Raw genomic sequence first — 23,545 nt, 5'->3', positions numbered from 1 at the left:
TTTACCAACTGGTGTCCTCCTAAGTCTTTTCAGCCTTTGTCTTATAACCCAGTGGAAAGCCTTGATTTTCTTTTAGGAGTTAGGTTTTTGCTAAGGCTTTTAATGTCCACCTAGCATAGTTAGTGGGCTACAACTCAAGACTTTAAAGGGATCGGAAGTTCATTCTGTGGCTAATCTGGTGTTTAAATTATTAAGGTTTTTGTTTTTTAAGACACTGGTTATCCCTTCTTCAGCCTTTTCTTGGGATTGACCCTAGTTCTTAGATCCTTACAGTCACTGCCTTATGAACCATTGGATTCTGCTGACCTGAAATTCTTGTCTTCCAAGGTTCTCCTTTTAGTCACAATTTGCTCAGACAAAAAGATTGTGGAACTGGGTTTTCTTTTGCGTACTGAACCTTTTTTCACTTGCTTTTAGATAATGTGATTCTAAGGCTGAGCCCCAGGTCTCTGATTAAAGTTCCATCTGCATTTCATGTGTGACAGGACTTGGTTCTTCCTGTTTATCTTTTTTTTAAAACACATTTTATTTGTCGGTTCACATATATCGTGCAGGGCTCTGCTCACCAGAGTCATCTGCCAAAGTAATGTCAATACATTTGTAACAGTAACCGACTGCAGTTTCTCCCCTCCCCCTCATGTACCCCCCCCCATAAGCAACAATATAAAACATAGGGGCAGTAAATGAAAACACCCCCATCCCCGACTCCCCCCTCCCACTCCCACCCCCCAAAGTTCGCACAAATCCATACTACTACTTCTACAGTATTAAAAGGAAATTGTTCAGCTTGTCCCAGACCAGGCCCACCGCTGCCCTTGCTCTTTCCCCCTCTTCCCCCCATACAGAAACCTCGGCTCAAACCGGCTGCATAAACTCCTCTATCGCCGGAGGTTCCGGTCAGAGACGCGGACACCCCCTGGCCACAAATCTGGGTTGCTCCAGACCCATGCAGAAGTCCAGAACATTTTTCCAAGCCGCCACCGAGGGGGCCCTCGTCTCCTTCCAAGCTTTGGCAATATCTTGTTTCACCAGAGTAAGGCCGAGCAGCAGAAGGTGTCATTTATAATTGTTGCCACCCACCCACTCCATTACATGCTGCAGTGCCAGCTGTGGTGTACGGGTAAGCTCCCAGCCCAAGACTTCAGTTAGGCAAGCAAACACCCCCTCCAGAAGTGATCTAGTGACGTGCACAGCCAAACTGTGTGGATAAACGTGCCCTCCTATCGGCCACAGCGAAGGCATTCCGGGAAGGCAATCATCCATGCCCGCCACAATCGCGTCCTAGTAAAGTAGACCCTGTGGAGATATTTGAATTGGACAAGGCGAAGCCGCATTGCTATAGCTCCCCAACCCCCGCGGGGCTGCTCGGGCCTCCATCCATTCCTCCACTTCCAGTCTGCCTACATCTGCCTCCCAATGCTCTCGGAGTTTCTGAAGTGTAGGGGAGCAATGTCTGACCAGGGGCTGATAAATACGCGAAATATTTTTGTCTTGTAGATCCCCCCATAAACATGTTAGCTTCAACGGCCCCAAACTCAGGAATGGACTCCAGACCCTGCAAGCTAGAGGATAAAGCGTGCTGCAGCTGTAAGTATCGATAGAATTGTGTCCTGGGCATGTGATACTCCTCTTGGAGTTCCTGAAAGGATTTAAGTGTTGTATCCCTCAGGACATCGCCCAGGGTGGAGATACCAATAGAGTCCCATCCCCTGAACCCCGAAAGGGGGGCAGAGTTCTTCCTGTTTATTAACAATCCACCTTGTCTCCAGAAGAGGAGACCCTGCACACCTTGGATATTGCTGGGCAATGATGATTTACTTAGACAGAACTGTCGCCTTCCGGAAGGTGGAATTACTATTTGTGACTTACGGTTTACATCTTGAGGATTACACCATTTAACATCAGCTTGGAGTAGGTGGCTTAAGCAGACCATCTTGATGGCTTACGGGGAGGAAAGCAAATAACTTTCTGATGCAGTTCAAGAAAATCTACTGGGTGGTTCTAAAGGGAGCATCAATCAAAGTTGTTTGTTTAGCTGCCACCTGGGTAAACCCACATACATGTGTGACTCATTATTACATCCTGGTAGGGGGTGCTGCATCTGTGAAGTGTAGAGAACAATTTCCTCATTCAGTTCTAAATAACAGTTAAATCATGGTTATAGTTATTGGATCCCAGGATTTTCCCATAAATTAGTGTGACTTGTTATATTTTCTGATTGTCCATTACTGCTTGGTTAGGATCTCCTGTAGTAAGGATTGGGATGCGGAAGATGGACAAGAAGGTAATGGCCCAGTTACTTATCAATAAATGTCATTACTCTGACTTCAGCCTTTCCCGTTTCCAATTCAAGGTTGCCCACCCATCCTTGCCTATAATTCCGGTGATTGTAGGAGAAGGTGAGACAACCAGCAACTTGCGTTGTAAGTTAATTTTTAGTTTGTCATAGTCAAGAAGTGTAGTTATGACTCTCCTATGTATAATACAGGAAGAGGAATGAGGTCGCATTTGTAGTTTTTGTGTTTATGCTTGGATAGGTAATGAAGTTTGTGAGTAGGAAGCAATTACTGGTAAGTTACCTCGTCATTTATTTTCAGCCCTTTATAACGGTGGTTTTGGGAGAAGAGGCAACGTCATAAGGATATAGTTGTAAAGCATGTTTTTGTGAAAAACAGGGGTAAAGGAAATATGGAAAACTAGTGAAAGTTCTCTTCCACGTTTGAATAGAGTTGAGGGTTCCTCTTTGTCACTCATAAAGGATTTGAGATCTGACTTACCGTGGAATAGTTTATGGATGCCCTAAGTTCTGTGTGAGGGGTTTAGGGTTTCTCCCTATGAGAAGGTGTATCTTACCTGCACCAGTCTCCCATATGATAGCCTTGCTCCATTCACTCCACAGTCCAGCAAAGCACTCTGTAGGATCGTCTGAGATGACATGGGCTCGCACCTTTGCTGTGTAGCGACTATGGGGCTCTAGTTGAGTCTTCAGATTGAAGGAAAGAGTTGGGGGTCCATTGGTGATGTTAACTTCTTTCCAATGAGGAGGGCAGTCCAAGGAGAACTGCAGAGAGAGGTGATAGAAAGGTTAGAGGTACAGAGGGGGAATGGCCAACTCCAAGTGATTTAGAGGGGACGAAAAGGACAGAAAAGAGATAGTGAACTGGATTTATTACAGTTTGGGGATTACATCCACACAACACAGCCAGTGATTTCTGTATCTCATTTTACACATACTGTTAAAAGTTTTTAATTCTTTGCCTCATATTACATTCCTTGGACCATTTCCTTGGACCTTGGGGCATATTTGTGTGTAGGTTACATGCACAGACAATGTTGTATTTTAATAGCACATTTCCACTGAATACTGTGATTCGCTTCGACCCTTGACCTTCCTGGTAGGTCGCTCCCCCCCGCTGCAGCTCCATCTGCACCCCCGCTGTCGACTACTGACGCCATTGAAGTCGAGACCCTCCACCACCCGCAGGCTTCGACCTGCGCCTCATCCCTGGTGGCCAGTGGTGGCCTTAGGTTCGTATCCGCGCTGTGCCTTTAACTCTGGCTGCCTGCTTCTCTTCTGTGCCCCCCTGTCCCCCGCTCACCATTGCTTCGGGGCACCCTTTTATTCTGTGCCCCTTGTGCTGACTTCTGTGCCCCCTTTTTCTTTGCCCCTTGTGCTAACTTCTGTGCCCCCTTCTTTTCTGTGCCTTCTGTGCCCCTTGTGCTGACTTCTGTGCCCCCTTTTATTCTGTGCCCCTTGTGCTGACTTCTGTGCCCCCTTTTTGAGTCCGTGCCCCTCGCCTGTCTCCTTCCCCGCTGCTGCTTCCCCTGCGGCCCGCCCCCTCCCGGCCCTTTCGCTGCCCCCGACACACGCCTCCTGCCTCTCAGCTGCTCCTCCCTCCCCTCCTCCCCATATATGGCGCCCGCTGTGCGGTGAGGAGAGCGACCCTTGACCTTCCTTGGTAGGTCGTTCCCCCCTGCTGCAGCTCCACCTGCACCCCCGCTGTTGACTACTGCCGCCATGGAAGTCGAGGCCCTCCACCACCCGCAGGCTTCCACCTGCGCCTCATCCCTGGTGGCCAGTGGTGGCCTTAGGTTTGTATCCGCTCTGTGCCTTTAACTCTGTCTGCCCGCTCCTCTTTTGTGCCCCCCTGTCCCCCGCTCACCCTTTTATTCTGTGCCCCTTGTGCTGACTTCTGTGCCCCCTTTTTCTGTGCCCCTTGTGCTGACTTCCGTGCCCCCTTTTTTTCTGTGTCCCTTGTGCTGACTTCTGTACCCCCTTTTATTCTGTGCCCCTTGTGCTGACTTCTGTGCCCCTCGCCTGTCTCCTTTCCGAGTCCCCGCCGCTGCTTCCCCTGCGGCCCACCCCCTCCGTGCCCATTCGCTGCCCCCGACACACGCCTCCCGCCTCCCAACTGCTCCTCCCTCCCCTCCTCCCCATACATGGCGGGCGCTGCCACGCCGAAGGCACGCCTAAGGCAAGCCCGTCTGCGCCCGTCCGAGCCTGGCCCGCGCCCAGCGCCAGAACCCCTGCCCCCGCACCAGCCAGGAAGACCGTCTCCGCTACGACGCCAACACCCTTGTCGCTCTCAATCCAGGAAGAACCCACACCTGCTGCAAGGCCGCCCTGAAGCGCACCCACGGTCCCTTCGCCTGCCGGAACTGCAGCTTCTCCTGCCTCGAAGGCTCCGAGACACCCACTACGACGGATCTCAACCAGCTCAGATGCATCCTGATCAACACCCGCTCCGCACGCAAACACGCCGTCGAGCTCTGGGACCTACTCCACACCGCATCCCCGGACGTTGCCTTCTTGACCGAGACCAGGATGAACAAAGTCTCCTCTCTGGACATTGCCATAGCCATCCCCAACGGGTACAAGATCACCAGCAGAGACCGCACCAACGGAGCCGGAGGAGGAATCGCCATCGTCCACAAAAACACCATCAGGGTCTCAACAAATACCAACGACGCTCTCAGCACCGCTGAACACATGCACCCCAAGACCACCCTAAAAGGCACCCTCGTCTACAGACCGCCAGGACCCCGGCCACAATTCTGCGACTCCATCATCGACCTCATCAGCACGCACACGCTGACCTCCACAGACTACATCCTCCTCAGAGACCTGAACTATCATCTGGAGAACAACAACGACAACAACTCATCCACCCTTATCGACAACCTGGCCAACCTCGGACTAAAACAGATCGTCACAACACCGACCCACATCGCCGGTCACTCGCTTGATGCCATCTTCTCCTCAAGCCCCCACGTCGCCTTCAGCCACGCTTCTGAACTCCCCTGAACAGACCACCACTGCATCCACTTCTCCTTCCGAAAACCCCTCACACACCACCTCACCCTACAGATCCCCCGCCGCTGCTGGGGCAAAGTCATTGAAGAACAACTACAGACCAGCCTCGCACTCAACCCACCGACCAACCCCACCAACCCCGACGATGGTGCACTCACCCTCGGACGCTGGATGAACGACTGCGCCAACACCTTAGCCCTGCTGAAAATGCCCGCCAGCAGAGACACCAGCAAAAGAGCCAGCTGGTTCACCCCGGAACTACTCGCCTCAAAGCACACCTCCTGGAAATTGGAGAACATATGGCACAGCAACAAGACGCCGCACTGCCCACAAAGACGCCATCCGCAACCACCACCACCTCATCAGGAATGCCAAAAGGACCTCCTTCTCAGACCGCCTTGACAACAACGCACACAACAGCAAGGAGCTCTTCAACATCGTGAAGAAACTCTCCAACCCCAGCGCCAAAGACATCCCGCCATCGCAAGCCCTGTGCGACTCCCTCGCCACCTTTCACCGCAAGATCACCGACATCCAGGAGAGCTTCAACCCCCAGACAACCCCTACAGACCTCGACACGCCGGACCCACCGCACCCCACCAACCACTACTACCTGACAACCTGGGCCAACGTGAGCATCGAGGACACAATCAAGACCATGGGCACAATCCACTCCGGATCCCCGTCCGACCCTCTCCCACACCACATCTTCAACAAAGCCGGCAGGTCCTGCGCAACATCATCAACCTCTCCTTCGAGACCGCTACCTTCCCTGAGAACTGAAAGCACGCAGAGATCAACGCTCTACTGAAGAAACCGAAGGCGGATCCGAGCAACCTCAAGAACTTCCGGCCCATCTCCCTGTTTCCGTTTCCAGCAAAGGTCATTGAGAAGATAGTTAACATCCAGCTCTCCCGTCACCTCGAAGACAACAGCATGCTGGACCCCTCCCAATCAGGATTCCGCCCCAGCCAAAGCACCGAGAACGCCCTCATCGCCGCCACAGACGACATCAGGATCCTACTAGACAGCGGCGAGACGGCGGCCCTCATCCTCCTGGATCTCTCCGCCGCCTTTGACACCGTCTGCCACCGCACACTACGCACGCGCCTCCACGACGCAGGGATCCGTGACAAGGCCCTGGACTGGACCACCTCCTTCCTCACCGGCAGACCTCAGAAAGTCCACCTCCCCGGTTCCGATCCAAAGTCTCCGAGATCATCTGCGGCGTCCCACAAAGATCCTCCCTCAGCCCGACGCTGTTTAACGTCTACATGGCACCACTAGCACGCATCGTCCAACAGCAAGACCTCAACATAATCTCCTACGCCGACGACACGCAGCTGATCCTCTCCCTCACCAAGGACCCTCTCACCGCCAACTCCAACCTCCACCAGGGAATGAAGGCCGTCGCCGACTGGATGAAGGAAAGCCGTCTTAAGCTGAACTCAGACAAGACGGAGATCCTCATCCTCGGGCCCAACCTCTCAGCGTGGGACGACTCCTGGTGGCCCGCATCACTGGGGACACCCCCGGCCCCTACCAACCACGCACGCAACCTGGGAGTCATCCTCGATTCAAAACTCACCATGACCAAACAAGTCAATGCAGTCTCCTCCACCTGCTTCAACACCCTCCGCATGCTCCACAAGATCTACAGATGGATCCCGACAAACAGGAGGAAAACAGTCACCTAGGCCCTAGTCAGTAGCAGACTCGACTACGGAAACGCCCTCTACACCGGAGCCTTGTCCAAGCTCATCAACAGACTGCAAAGAATCCAGAACGCATCTGCACGCCTTATCCTCTACATCCTGCACCCCGACCACATCACCCCCCACCTGAGGAACCTGCACTGGCTCCCCGTCGACAGAAGAATCTCCTTCAAGCTCCTGGTCCACGCACACAAGCCACTCCACAAAACCGGCCCAGCCTATCTCAACCCAACAGGAAACTCCGCTCTGCTGACCACGCCCTGGCAACGGTTCCGCGCATCCGCAGAACCACATCCGGATGCAGGTCCTTCTCCCACCACGTCGCCAAGACCTGGAACACCATCCCCCTCAACCTACGACAAACCAAAGACCTGCTGACCTTCAGAAGACGACTCAAGACCTGGCTCTTCGACCAGCAGCAGCTGCTCCCACCCCCCCTTACCCCCTTAAGCGCCTTGAAACCCTCTCGGGTAAGTAGTGCGCTTTACAAATGATTTGATTGATTGATTTTCTATGAACTTTGGTAACAAGCGGTCTGTGGTCTGGTTTCGCTGATTTAGCTTCATTTTTGGGTATCATATTTGGAATATCAGTTTTTGTAACTATGGAACCACATTCTGTGCTTGGAGCAGTCTATTGTTCCTCATCAATTCCGTATGTGCTGCCCCACTTAAGGTGGTTTCCCACCTACAAAGAGAGACACGGAGCAACTTTGAAGCAGCTGCTCCATAATTCACTAACTGCACAGCCCAATGGCAGTGGGAATTCACGCTACACTGGGGGCAGTGCATTCATTGTAATAGGGTGCACTGTCCCTGTTTGCACCACCTTGTGCACCTGCTTAAAAGTGTGCTGTGGCACAAACAAGGCCAGTGCACCCTATATGTAATACAGGCCCAGAAGCATCGACCTGTCCGAAGCCAAAGTGGTACTGACTCTGTCCCCACCCCCTCGCTATTTCAGACAGTAAGGATATGCCCTCACTTCCAGAATGACAAGCCCAGTTCATGAGTCGAATTCTCAAGGAGGAAAAGCACTTAGCTCCTTCAAAGCCACGTACGCCTTTTGAAAGGTATCCAGGATTGATCCCGACCCACCGAGCACCCACTGCTTGCCTTGAATTCCAACTGGAAGCCATGTGTGATGACGCCCAGTTTGGGAACAGTCCATCAAGGCCTCCATACCTGATCAGCAGATTCGGCCTTCTCATTCGTCTCCTGCTTGTGGTAGCAGAGCTGATAATGCTGCTGGATGCTGTAGCCCAAAGGCTGGGGGTTCCAGGAAAGGTGGTACACTTGGCCGTCTTCTTCAGGTTCAGCTTTCAAGCCAGTAGGGTGGAAAGGCTGGACTGAAATACACATTAATTAGAGGTTAAAGCGTGCAGAGGTCAAATGGAAGTGTGTTCACATGAAACTAGAGGTGAAGTAGGGCAAGAGGTCACATGGGAAGAGGCGAGAGATGTGACAGAAGGTCGCCCACTTGGGAAAGCAGTCACATGGCGTAGTCCCCTTGAAACTCTCTCGAGCGATTTACCTTCTTATGCCCACCACTCGCCTCCCCTCAGTTCCAATTACACTCTACTGGCTCCCTTACCCGTACCCCACACTACCTTTTTACTCAACTCACACATTATTAGCCTTGGAATAGGTGTTCTGAGTAGATGCTCAGCGTAAGTAATTTATACGGGTGAGTGGGCTGGAGGATAGAGTGTCGCTTTACGTGGATGATTTACTCATCTACCTCCAAAGTCCCAGATGGACAGGCACTCTGTCATTACGAATGCAAACATATATATTGAGATTTCTGGCCTAAAGGTTAACAGGTCTAAATCTGTGAAGTATTCCATAGGAGGGGGAGATGCAGTGGTGGCTTGGGTCTCAGACCTGATGATCGAAACCAAAGGTGCGCCACATTTGGGGATGTATGTTTCAGGAAATGTGTCATGAAAATGGCAGGACAATCTTTCCCCTGTACTGAACGACCTGCAAAATGACCTTACATATGTGTCCACCCGTCTATTGCCTTTGTTGCAAGGAGCCAGCATCTTTAAATTGGTCTCCATCCAGCTCCTACATGGGCTCCAATGTATCCTCACAAAATCATCCAGGACTTCTTTACTCAAATAAACTCTTTGATCAGAAACTTGATGTGGAATGGGGATATCCTTAGACTTGCAATGAATAAATGCTTCAAGTCCCAATTTGATGGAGAATGCGAATGGCCGACACTATCCTAGCTGCCTTGCAGCTTGTGGCTGTCATCGATTGGATATATGTATACGGCTCAAGCTCAGTGTAGTGGTGGCAAATGGAGGATGTTCACCCACTGCATGTTCTCTATGCAAGAATCCACCCCACTACTGTTACGTTGTGCTGGCTACAGCGAGAAACCCAGAAAATTATCCGCTGGCGGGTCTAGTCCCCCACAGAGACTCCACTGTGACTGGGGGCAACACTTGACAGGTCCACTTCTTTCCGAGTTTCATGGGATGGGACACCATAGATATCTCCAGGCTGGGGATGCATTAAATCATAATTCTATCCGTTCATGCAAAGACTAGTTGGAGTTCAGTCACCACAAACATGAATTATCATTTTCCATAGGGGGCCGACATGGCATCCTGCCGTTCTTCATCTGTCAGGGGGCCCTGACAGATGAAGAACGGCAGGATGCCTTGTCGGCCCCAGAGAATGACTTTATATATAGAATTTGGCACCCCAATGAAATACAACCCATTTAGCAGGGAATGTTCCGCCGTCTGTGTGATGTAGTGGCATGGCCAGTGAAATGTACACCCCAGCATGACCTTCGACCACTTTTTCATAGACCTAGCCGCCAATAGGTATATCCTAGCATTCTTCCACATTGGCACTATTGTAGCTGAAAGGGACCTGGCTCGTAGATGCATACTGCGGAGCGCCCTGACCTGAGGTGCGGGGCTCAGGGCCAAGATCACTGCGTGGCGCTGTTATATTGGGCCATGGGATTCCTGCAGAAACCTCGCAAAGCATGGGAGGTTCGGGGACTATATGGAGTGCTTGAAATATATTATTCTTTGTTTTATTGCAGAGAAAGAAAAAACGACTTAGTGGTGCTCCCAGTCCTGGGAAACACCCAGGTGTCGGGCCAGTTGTGGGTTGTAATAGAGATGTACTTTGTATTTTTTAATTAATATTGGGTTCTAAAGTCTTTCCTGCTCTGTAAATGAGATGCACTTTTTCAGAATTATATGTATGTGGGACTTTTTCATATTGACCTTGTTCTGAGTTACGCCTCAACTTTATCTTAATCTGAAAAGGCCAATAAAGTGGTCTATAAAACCTCATACTATACTTACTCCCTCCCTGATTCTAATCCAAATGTATCTCTGTTTATCAGTCTCTCTCTCACTCAGTCCCCCTTCTCTACGATCCCCATGTCTCACACTCTACCCATACAACTTCTGTCTCCTCTTTCCTTCTTGCCTCTTCTCTCCTTCTTGCCTCTTCTCTATTGTGGCCTTCCTTCCATCTGTTTCTAGATGCTTCTCCATTTTCGCTCTCTAATCTCCAGCTCTTCTTTTTGTTTCTGTTCTCTCCACTTAGTTCTTCCTGTCCCTCTTCATTTCCCACCATTATGCTTTCCCTGCATACTTGTACGGATGCACCCATGTTGTTGGACTCACTGTTCAGACACTGTCGAAAGCTTTTTGTCTTCGTCTGCGGTCTGACGGAGATCTGGACTAATCCAAGCTCTTCTGGGTCGGACACGAGAAACTCACAGCTGTAGAACCGGAAGACACCGCGGGGGTCTGGCTTCAGCTCTTCAGGGTGGCATGGGGTCTCACTGGGGGAAGCAGAAGAAAGCATGGCTGTATTAGAAGCTTAGTCATTCAAAAGTTTCAGTTTAGTATAGGGTTTACTTCAGGGGTGTTAGGTTCGAGGCGGAGGGATCCATGACAGATTACCATGAAACTGACTGACTGTAAATTGCTTCTATTTTGATTCACTGTAAATAAATGATTCCTTTGTGGCTAGCCTGATAACCTGAACAAAAGGGAATCCACAAAATGGGACAGGGTGGACCCTACAATGGAGGGGAGCACCCAGTGTGGTTTAAATACCCCTCACACACCAAAAGGCCCCTTGGTGTCATGCTTCATCATCGGGGTCTTCGCTAACCTCTACGGAATGCGGCGTGCTACGACTCACGGCTACGCAGGAGCACTTTAAGGTGAGCTATGTGTAAACGTGTGTGAGGGTAGGAAAATGTGAGTGAAGGTGAAGAGAAAGGTTTAAAAAATACCTGGCTCGTGGGCTAACACAAAAATATTTTATTTAAACCCCGGCTGGTATTGTTAAAAAGTGCAAGGGTGGCGGCCTTTACTAGTTAGGGTAAGGCAACCTCACAAGTGCGTCGTCAACATGTTTCGGAGTAAAGAACTCCTTCTTCAGGACAAGGATATGCACTAAGTATCCCCACCTTACTCACATGGATGTAGATTTAAAAGTGTGCTCTACAAAAATAAGTCTAGGTGTAATGTACCTATCAAATTGATACAAGTTCGTTGCGCCCAATTGGCGAGAAATAGGAACCTGTGAAGGAACAAAAAGGCAGAATAAACCATATTGTCAGCGCAGGAAACAACGACGTCACCCCATCGCAAGACCTCTGCAACTCCCTCGCTTCATACTTCCACAACAAGATCACGGACATACACAGCAGCTTCAACAACCAACCAACGCACACCATGACCGAACAACCACCCCCCACCACCATCCTCCACGCCTGGACCCCGATCAGCACCGAAGACACCATCCGCACAATGAACTCCATCCACTCCGGATCACCGACCGACCCCTGCCCTCACCACGTCTTCAACAAGGCCGACGCTGTCATCGCACCCCACCTGCGAGACATCATCAACACATCCTTCGACACCACCATCTTCCCGGAGAGCTGGAAACACGCCGAACTCAGCGCTCTACTCAAGAAACCAACAGCAGACCCCACCGACCTCAAGAATTACCGCCCCATCTCGCTTCTCCCGTTTCCAGCCAAAGTCATCGAGAAGACCGTCAACAAGCAGATGGCCGCCTTCCTCGAGACGAACGGATCCCTCGACCCCTCACAGTCCGGCTTCCGAGCCAACCACAGCACCGAGACCGCCCTCATCGCCGCCACCGATGACATCCGAGCCCTGATGGACAATGGAGAAACAGCGGCCCTCATCCTCCTGGACCTCTCCGCGGCATTCGACACTGTCTGCCACCGCACCCTAGTGCAGCGCCTCAGCAACGTCGGAATTCAGGAGAAGGCTCTGGAATGGATCATCTCCTTCCTCGACGGAAGAACACAGAGAGTCCGCCTACCACCGTACAAGTCAGAGGCCTCCGAAGTCATCTGCGGCGTCCCCCAAGGATCATCTCTGAGCCCCACCCTCTTCAACGTCTACATGAGCCCCCTCGCGGCCATCGTACGCAAACACAACCTCAGCATAATCTCCTACGCCGACGACACCCAGCTGATCCTCTCCCTGACCAACGACCCCGCCGCCGCCAGAGCCAACCTGCACGAAGGGATGAAAGAGGTAGCCGAGTGGATGACGATCAGCCGCCTGAAACTGAACTCGGACAAGACGGAGATCCTCATCCTGGGCTCCTCACCCTCTGCCTGGGACGACTCCTGGTGGCCTCCCGCCCTGGGCACCGCACCCAAACCGACAGACCATGCACGCAACCTGGGCTTCATCCTGGACTCCTCCCTCTCCATGACCAGGCAAGTTAACAACGTCTCCTCGGCGTGCTTCAACATCCTACGCATGCTACGGAAGATCTTCTGGTGGATCCCCACCGAGACCAGGAAGACCGTCACCCAGGCCCTCGTCACCAGCCGTCTGGACTACGGCAACGCCCTCTACGCCGGTACCACCGCCAAGCTCCAGAAGAGACTCCAGCGGATCCAGAACGCCTCAGCCAGACTCATCCTCGACATCCCACGAACCAGCCACATCTCCGGACATCTGAGAGACCTTCACTGGCTCCCCGTCAACAAAAGAATCACCTTCCGCCTCCTCACCCACGCACACAAAGCCCTACACGACCGAGGCCCGAGTTACCTCAACAGCCGAGTCAACTTCTACGCTCCCAAACGCCACCTCCGATCAGCCAACCACGCCCTCGCCGCCGTCCCCCGCATCCGAAGAGCGACTACAGGAGGAAGGTCCTTCTCCTACCTGGCCGCCAAGACCTGGAACTCCCTCCCTCCCGACCTGCGCCTGACCCAAGACCACCTCTCCTTCAGGAAGAAGCTGAAGACCTGGCTGTTCGAGCAGTAGCGCCCCCCCCCCCCCCCCAGCGCCTTGAGACCCTACGGGTATGTAGCGCGCTCTACAAGTGTCACTGATTGATTGATTGATTGATTGAATGGGTGTGGAATCACACTACAGGGTAAAAAAGAACCCAGTGTCGGTCCAGGAACCCTAGAAAAAATGTAAAAGAACGTATAAAAAACACACAGACACACACATGGACAGGGACACACATTATTAGTCTCTGAAAAGACATCAGGTATCACACTATGGAATATAAGGCATGCTGTAAGTAAAAGTGTGGCTTACTTATGATCACAAGTTTAATAACCTCATGAGCCCGATGCGTGATATTGGGGGTCAGCTGTCCTGCCTACTGTGGCGACCTAGAGAATGTTTAAGCATTTAGGTAGTTAGATTTGCTGATCTTAGACCCAGGTCTAGGTAGGAAGAGACACCCTGTATCAACATTTGAACTCACGGTTACAGCATAGCCTGCTCGACTTCCTCCCCTCAACGTGGCTCCGACGAAGTGTCAGTTCAATGGGAGGTTTAGCGTTTATATATTATCAAGGTAATTGAATAATTGCCCCAAAATTGAAAACGGGAGATGCCCAAACAAGGATATGTATCCATCGTTTTCCCGGTATTGCGCGAGAAAGCAGGGCGCGACCAGGATTGAACTGAGCCTGCGTGAAGACATGGACACTACCCGTCGGTACATGCATACGGCGGTAGTGTCTCAGGCAGGGCTCAGCAGTGCGAGGGCCATCCTCAAGCGCATGCGTACGGGATGGGAATTGCAAGAAGACACGCGCGTGCAATAACAGTGTCTCTGACTGAAACCAGCCCGATTGTTTAGCGCATGCGCAAGTCGGGGTTATATTGTTGTTGCCACTTTGAATAAAAGATATCTCCGAACATCCTAGGCTCTTAGAGTTTGTTGTAAAGGAAGATAACCAACAGTATGAGGAATTAACACGCCTTACTTCTATCATCCAGTGGGAGGGACATGAGATAGAAGTATAAAAATATTTCCATAAATTTACTTATAGAAATTATTATTGGTGGCGCTACCTAGATCGAATTAATATAAGAACTGTGTAGGTCATTCTAGCCTGGTGTAAATGTTACACACCCGAGGTTTAGCAGATTAATGCGCCTCAGTTCTACCCAACATAGTTGAATATGCGTGGGAAGGGGGGCCATGAGATGAAAGTTAAATGGGCTGAAGCCTATTGTAATAGGACGTAAAGGTACATTTAGCTGGAGTCCTAGAGACCAATAGATTTCATTCCATCAACGTAATTGGCTCCATGGGATGGAGTCATTAAGCCCATTCACATCTGAGCCCAGACGTCTGGGCTCAGATGTGAATGGGCTTAATGAATGAGTGAATGGGCTTAATGACCTACACAGTTCTTATATTAATTCCATCTAGGTAGCGCCACCAATAATAATTTCTATAAGTAAATTTATGGAAATATTTTTATACTTCTATCTCATGTCCCTCCCACTGGATGATAGAAGTAAGGCGCGTTAATTCCTCATACTGTTGGTTATCTGCCTTTACAACAAACTCTAAGAGCCTAGGATGTTCGGAGATATCTTTTATTCAAAGTGGCAACAACAATATAACCCCGACTTGCGCATGCGCTAAACAATCGGGCTGGTTTCAGTCAGAGACACTGCTATTGCACGCGCGTGTCTTCTTGCAATTCCCATCCCGTACGCATGCGCTTGAGGATGGCCCTCGCACTGCTGAGCCCTGCCTGAGACACTACCGCCGTATGCATGTACCGACGGGTAGTGTCCATGTCTTCACGCAGGCTCAGTTCAATCCTGGTCGCGCCCTGCTTTCTCGCGCAATACCGGGAAAACGATGGATACATATCCTTGTTTGGGCATCTCCCGTTTTCAATTTTGGGGCAATTATTCAATTACCTTGATAATATATAAACGCTAAACCTCCCATTGAACCGACACTTCGTCGGAGCCACGTTGAGGGGAGGAAGTCGAGCAGGCTATGCTGTAACCGTGAGTTCAAATGTTGATACAGGGTGTCTCTTCCTACCTAGATCTGGGTCTAAGATCAGCAAATCTAACTACCTAAATGCTTAAACATTCTCTAGGTCGCCACAGTAGGCAGGACAGCTGACCCCCAATATCACGCATCGGGCTCATGAGGTTATTAAACTTGTGATCATAAGTAAGCCACACTTTTACTTACAGCATGCCTTATATTCCATAGTGTGATACCTGATGTCTTTTCAGAGACTAATAATGTGTGTCCCTGTCCATGTGTGTGTCTGTGTGTTTTTTATACGTTCTTTTACATTTTTTCTAGGGTTCCTGGACCGACACTGGGTTCTTTTTTACCCTGTAGTGTGATTCCACACCCATTGTGACAATATGGTTTATTCTGCCTTTTTGTTCCTTCACAGGTTCCTATTTCTCGCCAATTGGGCGCAACGAACTTGTATCAATTTGATAGGTACATTATACCTAGACTTATTTTTGTAGAGCACACTTTTAAATCTACATCCATGTGAGTAAGGTGGGGATACTTAGTGCATATCCTTGTCCTGAAGAAGGAGTTCTTTACTCCGAAACATGTTGACGACGCACTTGTGAGGTTGCCTTACCCTAACTAGTAAAGGCCGCCACCCTTGCACTTTTTAACAATACCAGCCGGGGTTTAAATAAAATATTTTTGTGTTAGCCCACGAGCCAGGTATTTTTTAAACCTTTCTCTTCACCTTCACTCACATTTTCCTACCCTCACACACGTTTACACATAGCTCACCTTAAAGTGCTCCTGCGTAGCCGTGAGTCGTAGCACGCCGCATTCCGTAGAGGTTTGCGAAGACCCCGATGATAAAGCATGACACCAAGGGGCCTTTTGGTGTGTGAGGGGTATTTAAACCACACTGGGTGCTCCCCTCCATTGTAGGGTCCACCCTGTCCCATTTTGTGGATTCCCTTTTGTTTATGCATAACGTTAGGAGAGACAGGATCCACTTCTCCTCTCCCTCCCTCCCTTGTTATTTGTAATAGCCTGATAACCTGGCACAGAACTGGGCGCCATGGACCATAAACATTTTAGGAAGGTTGGTTATCCTTTTTTTTTTTATAATCACAGTGAGCTTACAAAACATAAGTATATCAGTTACAGCAGGTATTCTCCCTCCACCTACCCATCGGCCGGGAGCACGGCAATAGAGGAGTTCACGGGCTCGATCAAGTCCTGAAATATTTACACCATGCACAGGTCTGCCGTATAGCGAGACCTATGGCGGGAGGTTAATGCAGCCAAATTCAAAGTTAAGAGCAAAGGACAAAAGGAGGGAGCAAAAGGGGCACCAACATAAACCTTAAAAACAAACTAGCCCTGATGATGAGAGATGAGTTGCATTATGTTTGTTTCATATATTGTGTGGGTTGTGGTCTAGAGGCAGAGAGATACGTTGTTCCACACTGTTCCAGGTTAGGCACCTAGTGCTTCGATTAGGTGGTGACTTGCGCTTGGGGGAGGTAGTCTTCTGGCCCTGAGCTTACCAGTGGCTTGTTCTCCACCCCCTCTCCCACTCCTAGTTGCCCTTCCTTCCCCTAGAGTGACCGATCCTCCAGGATGAGTGCACAGGCCCCTGCCTGCTTCCTGCTATAACACTTGTCCCTCACTACCCACCCCCATTTGCAAAGCTCTGACAACCAGCCCTGACGTCTGGGTCCCATCAGGACCTTCCAGGCCATTGCTAGCTGCCGCTTAGCTAGTATCAATCCTAAGTCCATGAATCTGGAAGGGATAGCACGGCTTTGGGGGGGGGGGGGCAGGGAACTTCCCATTAAGCATATCTCCGGTGTAAATGGCAGTGGGTGTTCATTTGTTGTCCGTATCACCTCCAGTACTGTGTGCCAGTATGTAGCGAGACGTGGGCACCTCCATGCCATGTGGAAGAAGTCGGCATCATTTTCCCCACAGCTGGGGCAGCCCGCTCGTCCCTGTGGGTTCATCAAGTTTACACTCTTGGTGTGAGGTATGCCCTGTATAAATAGTAGTATTGTATGAGTTTAAAGCCCACATTTCAGCCTTTCTTTAGGGTGTACTGTAATATGTTGGCCCTGTCTTGGTCGCTGATATGAAATCCCAAATCTAATTTCTAGCATCCTATGTGGCTGAAGGTCTGCCTTCGCCTGCCCCAATATTGCCCTATAGAGAAACAAGATGGTACAGTCCATCCCCGATATCGCACAGGAACAGTGTAGGCCCCTTCAGTTCACAGTTTTGGCCGGGGCAGTTTGCCACCATTGTCTCTGTACTGCTGTGAGCCCCCCATGAAATAGAAAATGAACCCTGAGATCACATAGCAGTCTCACAGCTCATCAAATTTGATAGTATGCCATTCATGTAGAGATCAGCCCCTTAGGTGAGGTTGAGTGCTACCTAGACTCTGAGCCTGTGCCATTTGCTACCATGAGGGAGGGCAAGTATAGTCAACAGGGGTAACTCCCTCTCATAGGGCGCTTGTGTGTTTGTGCGTTGGCGTACCCAGCGCCAGACAAAGCGAAGCATCTCCTGAGGATGTCCTCTTACCCTGCCGAATCTGGCCACCGGATTGCAAGAGGATGCACACCAGCATTTTTTCTGGTGGGGCGCCTGGGCCATTGCTTCCGGTCTCTAGCCAGTGATGTTCCCACCAACATGCATCCCATTGTAGTTAAGCTGCGAGGTAATATAATTCAAAATCAGGCACCTCTAGGCCTCCTTCCACCGCAGGGAGCCGGAGTTTCCCCAATGCTATCCTCCTGCTCGTACCTCAAATATGGGAAGGGCTGTGAAGAAATACAATAGTTGGGAGAGGACAACCATCTTAAGGAGGGATATCTTGCCCATAACAGACAAGAGCAGTGTAAGCCAGAATCTAATGGTGGAGAACAATGCTGCTGCTGCATCCAGGATATTTCATCCAGTAGTTGGCCGCCATGTGCCATGGTGTGAGTGCGAGTGGCTCTGAGTCTGTCTGTAGGAAGGTGGACACCTGACTATGGTTACCCCAGATTTTTTGCCTTGTGTTTAGCTGGTTTTTGACTTAGTTGGCCTGGGACCCTGCTATTCAGGCCCCAGGCTATCTGCTCTCTCTTTAAAATGGACTCCATGTACCCTAGGTGCATAACTAAATTGGATTGGGTCTCCTTATCAGCCCCTGTACAGTGCACTATAGGTGCCCAGGGCATAGGTGCATCCAAGGCCTACCAGGGGCTGCAGCATATCTTTTGAAAGGAGCACCCGCTCTGACCTTGCTGGTCTGAGTAAGAAGCGATCTTTGAATCCTGCGTGGGTTGCATTTGCCTAGGCCTGTTAACTCCGATTGCGGAAGCCGACACCGCCGACAGCGAGAGCCTTCGTGGGACAGCTCGTGATTCACTCCAGGACATCCTCGGTGCCCCACAGTCCACGTGGCAGTGGAGACAAGCTTCACGACAACCACCTGATTGCACCCGACATTGCCTGGTTCTTTCCTGGTTCCTTCCTGGCCACTGGCTAGTGACCCAGACTCTGTCCCCTCTGCTTTCAGGTACTCTACATCTTCGATCCGCCCTTGGATCACACCGGACTCTTCTCTCCTGGCCGCCTGCAGCATCTTCATCTCCAGGCACCCTAGATCTACACAACGAGACCCGACACGCTTTTGCACCTGTGCACCCGCTTCCTGTGGGTGAGGTAACTCTTGAACGCCGGTGCTCCTGTAGTGGTTTACACCTCTAGTGTCTAAGTCTAAAGTTTTGTCCTTCTAGTCCAGTCGGAAGACTCTTAAAACTGTAACTCGATAACTTTTACGCACCATTGACTTTGCATTGGTGCATGGGTGTGCTTTTAGCGCTGCACCCGAATCCCGCGGGCTACTCCCGTCCTAACTGCTGTTAGTCCAGTGTAGTCCCAGCGATTCCCAAGGCCCTAGGCCTTACCACTGATCAAATAGTGATACTTATACCACTTTTTGATATATGGTTTGAGTGGCCACCGGCCCTATCCATAATTGTGCAACTTTCATATGTTATACTGTGCTTTTGTTCAAACGCTTGTGCTTCTAAACTCATAAAGAGTACAGGGGATTATTCTAAGAATAAATACATATATTTTTATAATATATAACTTGTGTGGTGTCCTTTCATTTGATATTACAGGATTGCATATGGTAAAACAGCTGGCTTCACATGCCCTCTTGAGTTAAGCCTTTAGGCTGCTTAGTCCATGCTACCTCTAGGATAGCTTGTCTTTAAGGTTGACTTACAACCACCACCATAAGGGATTGTTTGGACTGATACAAGGTGCCCCCAGAATTGGAGACATCATTCATCAGGCCAACATCTCACATTGGTGTGCAGCGGTTGGGATTTGAGCTTGCTGTTGTTTTACCATTGCAATCTTTTTATCAAATTGAAAGATCACATTAAGTACCATAGGTACATATAAACAACGCTTAGTATATTTAAGTTCTACTGAACTTAGTAGTTGTAGGTAGAAGGGCTTAGCACACCCTGACTACAACTCACTAGCAAGGTACAGTAGGAAAACACTTAGTGTAGGTAAGTGCATCACTTACACCTCACTAGAGTCATGTCTGGCACAGGTGAAGCTCCCAGCTCTCTACCTGTGTTGGTTGACCCTCCACAGGCAACCTCCAGCTATGACAAATTCAGCCACAGAGACTTGAGTGCCTTGTGCACTGCAAGGAAGCTGAAAAAGGGTCACAACCCTACCATTCCCGTCCTGATAGCCATCCTAGAGAAGGATGATCTTGAGAAAGCTAGAGTAGTTCCCTCAGGGTCAGGAGAAGGAGTGATCCCCCAGATAATGAGAACACCATCCCATAAGATGAGGTGGTAGACCCTGAATCAGAAGGTGAAGAGTCAGATCATTATCAAGGGGATAACCAGGTACCAGTTGGGAAGCTTAGCCAGATCAACTTGGTCCTACATGGGAATGGAGAAGGGAATCACTTCCCCAGGCCCAATAACAGAATTCTCCCAGGCTATAGAAGAGAGAGATCTCCCTCAAGGGATTCTCACATTTCTAGTGCCTCAAGAGAATCTCAGAGTGGAATGACTTCCCCCCAGAGGAAAGAGCATAAGGCCAGGATGAGAGTTGTTAGACTCCAGATAGAGAGGGAGGAAGTAGCCCTGGCCCAAGCTAAACTTGCTTTAGCAAGGGAACAAAAATTGTGTGGGGAGACACCCACTGGTGGCAGCATTAGCCCTAAGGATAAAGACAGGTCCTATGACCATAGACACCTGAGTAAGATTGTGCCCCCCTACAGAGATGGGGATGATATCCACACATGGATAACTGCTCTAGAGAGGGCCTGCATGGTACAGCAGGTCCCCCAAGATCAGTGGGCAGCAATCTTGTGGCTCTCCTTTTCTGAGAAAGGGAGAGATAAACTTCTCACAGTTAGATCTGAGGATGCTAACAACTACACAGTCCTGAAGAGTGCTCTCATTGATGGGTTTGGCTTAACCACTGAGCAATACAGGTTGTTGTTCAGAGATACCCAAAAAGCTCAGACTCAGGACTGGACTGATTTTGTAGATTGTGCTACTAAGGCTCTGGAAGGTTGGCTACATGGCAGCAAAGTACATGACTATACAGGATTGTATAATTTGATTATGAGGGAGCAGATCCTAAGTAATTGTCAAAACCAGCTTTTGCACCAGCACCTGGTGTTCTCAGATCTGACCTCTCCACAAGAATTGGATAAGAGGGCAGACAAATGGGTCAGAACCAGGATTAGGCCTAAGAATCAGGTTAATGACCAAAAGAAGGATACTTCCAAGGTTCAAGAGAAGGGTGGGGATAAATCTAAAGAAAAGTCTCCCACAGGGCCCCAAAACTCCAAGGATGTGGGTGGGTCCCAAAACACTTCCTCTGACCAGAAGAAACCTTATTGCCATGCTTGTAAAAAGCCTGGGCACTGGAAAACAGACAGCTGTTGTCCAAAGAATAGCAATAAAGAAAATATTCCTCCAAGTAAAGCTCCAACACCCCCTGTTACTATTAGTAGTAATCCCCCAGGTGGTGGGAGCACCCCCAGGAATTTGGGTGGGTTTACGTTTGGAACTCAGGTGGACTCTGGCCTAACCAGGTCCCCTAATACAGATAATCTTGTCTGTGAAAATGGTATGGCGTTTGCCAACTTCACTGATTGCCTAAACACTTTGAGCAAATATAGATAGGAGCCCCTCATCAATGGTCAAAAAGTTGAGGCCCACAGAGACACAGGGGCTAGTATCACTATGGTGACTGAGAATCTAGTCCCCTCAAGGCAACTTTTACCTGGTGCCACATATCAGGTGACTAATATTGATGGAGTGCTGAAAAATCATCCCATGGCAGTGGTAAATCTCAGCTGGGGAGGTGTCACTGGCCCAAAGAGAGTGGCAGTGTCAGCAAACTTGCCTGTAGATTGTCTACTTGGGAATGATTTAGAAATCTCAGCCTGGGCTGAGGTAGAACAAGAAACCCATTCTAAAATGGTAAATGTCCATGGAAAGGTTAGTGGGGCTGTGATGGCTACAGCCCCAATCCAAGATGTCCTTCCTGAAAAGGTTGGTAGGGCTGGGCAAGACTCAGCCCCATCTTCAGCAGAATCCCTTCCTGAACAAGTTAGCAGAGCTGTTAGGGCAACAGCCCATACCCAAACTGAGTCCCTTCCTGAAAAGGTTGGTGGGGCTGTGATGGCCACAGCCCAAACTCAAACTGATTCATGTGTTGTGAAGCCTGAAACTATGGATCACTCCACAAAAACAGAGAGCATTGAGGAGGAAGAGAAATCTCCCTCCCACCAGACATTAGGAAAGGATCAGCGTCCTCAGGGAACTGATCTTACCCCTTGTGAAGAAACTGCCCCAGAGGCAGTCAGGCCTAGCCTGGCAGAGCCCCTGATGTCAGTGGACCCTTCCAAGGTGGGACCCAGCCTGGAGCAGGTAACCTGCCCCTCTCTACCCTGCCTCAGTCAGCCCAGGGCTGCAGAGGTCAAGGAGGTCAGTGAGCCCCAAAGGGCCCCCTGTCAAATAAAACACCCCCATCCGCAGATTAGGGGCACCAAAGCTAGCAGCCCTAGCAAGGTAAAAACGTTTAAAAATACCTGAGGGATCCCCCTTACCATTAGTTAGGGACCTCCCCCAGATGGACACTGTTGGGCACAGCCTAACCTGGGACCCCAACGCCCCAAACCTGACCTGTCCCTCCAGTAAGCCAACCAAAGGGACCCAGCCTCCAGCTGTAGGCAGCCAGAGGTTGACCCTGAGAGCACAGTGCAACTCAGTCAAGGAAAGAAAGGCCCACATGGTGGAAGATGATTGGAGGAAGCTGAGCCCTACATTAGTGGAGCCTCACTTCAGAACTCCAACTCCACACCAGCCTTTTACTTTGCCAAAACACACCACAGGTAATGATTCCCTATGTTGGAGACCCTCTGATACCCCTAGAGTGAGGGATTGCTTAGTGGACCATGAGCCAGGGGGTAACCATGCTAGTGCAGGTACTTCCTTATATGGCCACTTAGGCAATATAGGCTTACCTGGTCAAGGATAGCCTTATCTCTTTTCGTTTGGGGGGGGTTGTGTAGGAAGGTGGACACCTGACTATGGTTACCCCAGATTTTTTGCCTTGTGTTTAGCTGGTTTTTGACTTAGTTGGCCTGGGACCCTGCTATTCAGGGCCCCAGGCTATCTGCTCTATCTTTAAAATGGACTCCATGCACCCTAGGTGCATAACTAAATTGGATTGGGTCACCTTATCAGCCCCTGTACAGTGCACTATAGGTGCCCAGGGCATAGGTGCATCCAAGGCCTACCAGGGGCTGCAGCATTATCCTTTGCCACCCCTGGCTGGCCATCCAAATTGACACAACTGGCTGATCACTCAGCTGGGGCAAGGTCGTGTAATCACCCCGTGCTTAGATGTAGTATACCTATGTCTAAACCTATATCTGGACACATATATACCTATAAGTCACTCCTATGGCAGGCCTTAACAATCCTGGAGGCAGAGGGCTTGGTTTTATGTGAGATGGTGCTCTAGCATGAGCTGAGCCTGTCTGCAGTGTTCGGAACCATTTCCTTACTACTGTTCCAGTGATACTGCCATACCATATACTCTTAAGTGCATTATAATCCTCGCGGTTAATGCTAACTTTGGCTTGGATTTATCAAAACAAGTCGTGT

At 50.0% G+C, this 23,545-nt stretch overlaps 2 protein-coding genes across 2 annotated transcripts in view; one reads left to right on the top strand and one right to left on the bottom strand.

Moving 5' to 3' along the window:
- CIMIP4 (ciliary microtubule inner protein 4) overlaps nucleotides 1-23,545 on the top strand; it is a 553,487-nt gene that overhangs the window by 393,307 nt on the left and 136,635 nt on the right. The window lies entirely within an intron of this gene.
- Nucleotides 1-23,545, bottom strand: part of LOC144824893 (cytokine receptor common subunit beta-like) — a 150,519-nt gene that overhangs the window by 39,155 nt on the left and 87,819 nt on the right. Inside the window, exons 7-9 of the mRNA XM_078683867.1 lie at nucleotides 10,694-10,854; nucleotides 8,214-8,377; nucleotides 2,854-3,061 (exon numbers count right to left, since the gene is read on the bottom strand). Of these exons, the coding sequence (XP_078539993.1) occupies nucleotides 2,854-3,061; nucleotides 8,214-8,377; nucleotides 10,694-10,854 (533 nt within the window). The remainder of the gene's footprint in view (nucleotides 1-2,853; nucleotides 3,062-8,213; nucleotides 8,378-10,693; nucleotides 10,855-23,545) is intronic.

This window comes from Lissotriton helveticus, chromosome 1_1 (assembly GCF_964261635.1).
Source record: "Lissotriton helveticus chromosome 1_1, aLisHel1.1, whole genome shotgun sequence".
Taxonomy (NCBI): domain Eukaryota; kingdom Metazoa; phylum Chordata; class Amphibia; order Caudata; family Salamandridae; genus Lissotriton; species Lissotriton helveticus.
The sequence above is the reverse complement of the archived record's forward strand: the minus strand, read 5'-3'. Positions and strand labels throughout refer to the sequence as shown.